At 40.7% G+C, this 3,166-nt stretch overlaps 1 protein-coding gene across 8 annotated transcripts in view; it reads left to right on the top strand.

Moving 5' to 3' along the window:
- nvl (nuclear VCP like) overlaps positions 1–3,166 on the top strand; it is an 18,629-nt gene that overhangs the window by 14,405 nt on the left and 1,058 nt on the right. For all 8 annotated transcript variants that reach the window (XM_013915088.1, XM_013915090.1, XM_013915087.1 and 5 more), the window contains exons 19-23: positions 454–553; positions 1,151–1,257; positions 1,484–1,560; positions 1,703–1,794; positions 2,342–2,439. In XM_013915088.1, the coding sequence (XP_013770542.1) occupies positions 454–553; positions 1,151–1,257; positions 1,484–1,560; positions 1,703–1,794; positions 2,342–2,439 (474 nt within the window). The remainder of the gene's footprint in view (positions 1–453; positions 554–1,150; positions 1,258–1,483; positions 1,561–1,702; positions 1,795–2,341; positions 2,440–3,166) is intronic.

Genomic DNA, 3,166 nt, shown 5'->3' with positions numbered 1-3,166 from the left:
CAGTGCAGCCTAGGCGGAGTAGTCGAACACAGATTCACTGAGCGCTCAACACAGACAGCATCGTCAGAAGGAAAGTTGATAAAATAAATTACAAATGTTGTATTGTTCATACATATGCGTACCGAACCAAAAGCACTGTATCGAACGGTTCAATATCGATACGAATATCGTTGCACCCCTAGTGAATATGTTCTGTTAACTCAAAAGTATAATGAGAACTAGACTACATACACAGCACACCATCTAAACTCAAGGATAATATATGACCTACAGCTGTTATCATAATTCAACTACTTTAACTACATATATAAGATAACATATAATAACAGAATAATCTCACAATGTGCAACATGCCAATGCCAGCACTGAGAGGCAGGAAGAGAAAGGGGGAGAAAATCTAAAAAAACAACCGCCCCCCCATAGCAGGCGTGAACTGTCTTTGTTTGTGTTCAGTCAGGAGCCAGTGTGCGGGTCGTCAACCAGCTGCTTACAGAGATGGACGGCTTGGAGAGTCGACGGCAGGTCTTCATCATGGCTGCCACTAACAGACCAGGTATGGAGACGTATTACCATAACAGCACGCCTCAAGGAGCTGCTTGGCCATGGAAACCCAGGCTGTGAAGCTCCTGGTTCACTGTTTGTGTGTTGATGTTTAAACTAAAGGAGCTCGGCAGAGCGCTGTGCACCGCCGTACGTGTCCACCACTTTGAGTTGCTTCTGTTTTTCAGTATGTTTAAGCAATGCTGTTGCTTCCACTAGATGTCAGCTGAATGTGGAATATCGAGGAGAGAGAAAATCTTACAGTATTACAGTGCCACCTTATTTCATTGAGAATAACCCATTCTTTCACAAAGGCTTGTAAAGGCAGCTGCATGACTGGACTCTACACAATGGGACTGAAAACTACTAAATCCAAAGAGTAACAGGTGTGGCCGAGGACTTTTGCTCATATAGAGTAACTGGAGACTGAAAATGGGTTTTGCTGAGGACATTTACTGATGACAAAGTTAAAGTGTCTGTAGAATTTGGGAAGTTAGATGTATGGAACAGGAAGCGGATTTAGGTTAAAAAGAATACTTTGAGCACATTCTTCTTTAAATGATTTGAAATGGCAGGTTTTTACTGTTACAATGTTCTGTTTTATCACCAGATATCATCGACCCTGCTGTACTGAGACCAGGCCGTCTGGATAAAACCTTGTATGTGGGTCTGCCACCACCAGCAGACCGCCATACCATCCTGCATACAATCACTAAAGTAGGAAATGGACTGTTTCTATTCAGATGAAATGAAAAAGTGTGCATTATATATTGTATACTATCAAATAGAGAACAAAGGGGGAAACAAACACATTAAACAGTTATGTTGGTGCACTGATGACTGTATTTTAAAATCTAGCTGACACTGAAAATATCCAGCCACATACTGCTGATTAAGGACATCATAGAAAAGCTGTTGATCAACTTCACTGCTCCATGTTTAGGGGGGGACCAGACCTCAGCTGGAGCAGGATGTCAGCCTTGAAGAGATTGCACGAGATAAGCGCTGCGATGGCTTCAGGTAGGTTTGAGCCGTGGAGCAGCAGTGTGGCTGCAAAGCCTTCTGTTCTAGCTTGCAGTGTTCAAACTGCACTGACACATAAACAGCACTGAAAAGAGTGACATCTGATCCACACTAAAGGTGTGTGTGTGTTTTGACGTAGTGGAGCTGACCTGACTGCATTGGTGAGGGAGGCGTCTCTTAATGCCCTGAGGACCTACCTGAAGTCCCAGCCTTCCTCAGCTGCATCTCCTGGTAACTGAACTCGTCCTCTGCATGCCTGCACAGTGTTTAGCTCCACAGCTGTAGTCCTCCTGTGGGTCTGCAGGTAGTCACCAAACACATTCCCATGGTTTCACTTTACTTTAGCACGTTACGGTCTAGTTAGTGCATGGACTCAGTTTAATTCAGTTCAGTTTTGTTAATATTACACCAAATCACAGCAACAGTCGCCTCAAAGTGCTTTAATATTGACCCTACAATAACATATACAAGAGAACACTGTATGCAGTATATCAAACTTTCATATTCCAACTCAAATAACAACAATAAGCTGGCCTACGAGGTGCAACCGAGACCTACCTGGGTTTTCACTGAAGATTATTTTTAGTGATTTATAAACGTAAAGAAGAAACAATCATAGCACCTGTATTCCCTCTTCTTTCTATTGATTTCTGTTTCCTCTTTAGTACAGCTAACGATTGTTGTGCTAGCAAAAAGTAAAACACGATTCACAGTTGCACTGAAACTAGCTAATTACACTCATGCATGTCCATTCTGTTCGCCTCTACGCTCCACACAGGCCACACACATTCGTCTGGCTCTGCTGCTGACATCAGAGTGAGCAAGCACAACTTTGAGGATGCCTTCGGGAAGGTCCGACCGTCTGTGTCCACAAAGGTAATAAAGCATGGTCACATTTTGGGAATGTATTTTCAATCAGGATCTAGATGGATCCAAATTCTCAGACGTGTCCTGCAAGTACAGTGGTGAAAAAAGGTTAACATACCATGATATATGTTTTTTAAGTGATTAGGTCTTAGAGTCAATACATATCAACAACACCATGTGGCCTGTGATTTTTATTCATATGAAATTTGCCTGTATGTAGGTACGTACTGTGTAGTATCGTGATATTTTGTATCGATGCAGGGACAGCAGAAATCGATATTTTGTTACAAAAAAAGTTTTTGTGCTCTGACTTCAGAGCATGTTGATCCTTTTCTGAGCAACAATCCTGACATTCCTTCACTGTCCAGATGTGTTTAACTTTAAGACATGTTTTATTTTAATTAAGTTTAACACTTTTTTATTTAATGTAAAATTATATTTTGTTTTAATCTACTTTCAAATTCTTCAGTTGCTGAAGGGGCTGCATAGTTTTCATAAATTGCATAGTTCAGAATAGCTGTAATTGTACCAGATGGTTGCGTTCAGTTAAGTTGGACTAGACTGTAATACAAACCGTTCAGTTTGTCAACAATAAGACTGAACTGAGTGCGAGACTTTGATATTAGATAAAATGAATATTGATAAAGTTTACCTTTATGTACAGAATCTGAATATCGCAAAATATTTTAAAAAATTGCAATAATATCGTATCGTGCATTAAGTATTGCAATAATAT

This window comes from Pundamilia nyererei, unplaced genomic scaffold (genome assembly GCF_000239375.1).
Source record: "Pundamilia nyererei isolate P.nyererei 1_Seehausen unplaced genomic scaffold, PunNye1.0 scaffold00256, whole genome shotgun sequence".
NCBI classification, from domain to species: domain Eukaryota; kingdom Metazoa; phylum Chordata; class Actinopteri; order Cichliformes; family Cichlidae; genus Pundamilia; species Pundamilia nyererei.
The sequence above is the reverse complement of the archived record's forward strand: the minus strand, read 5'-3'. Positions and strand labels throughout refer to the sequence as shown.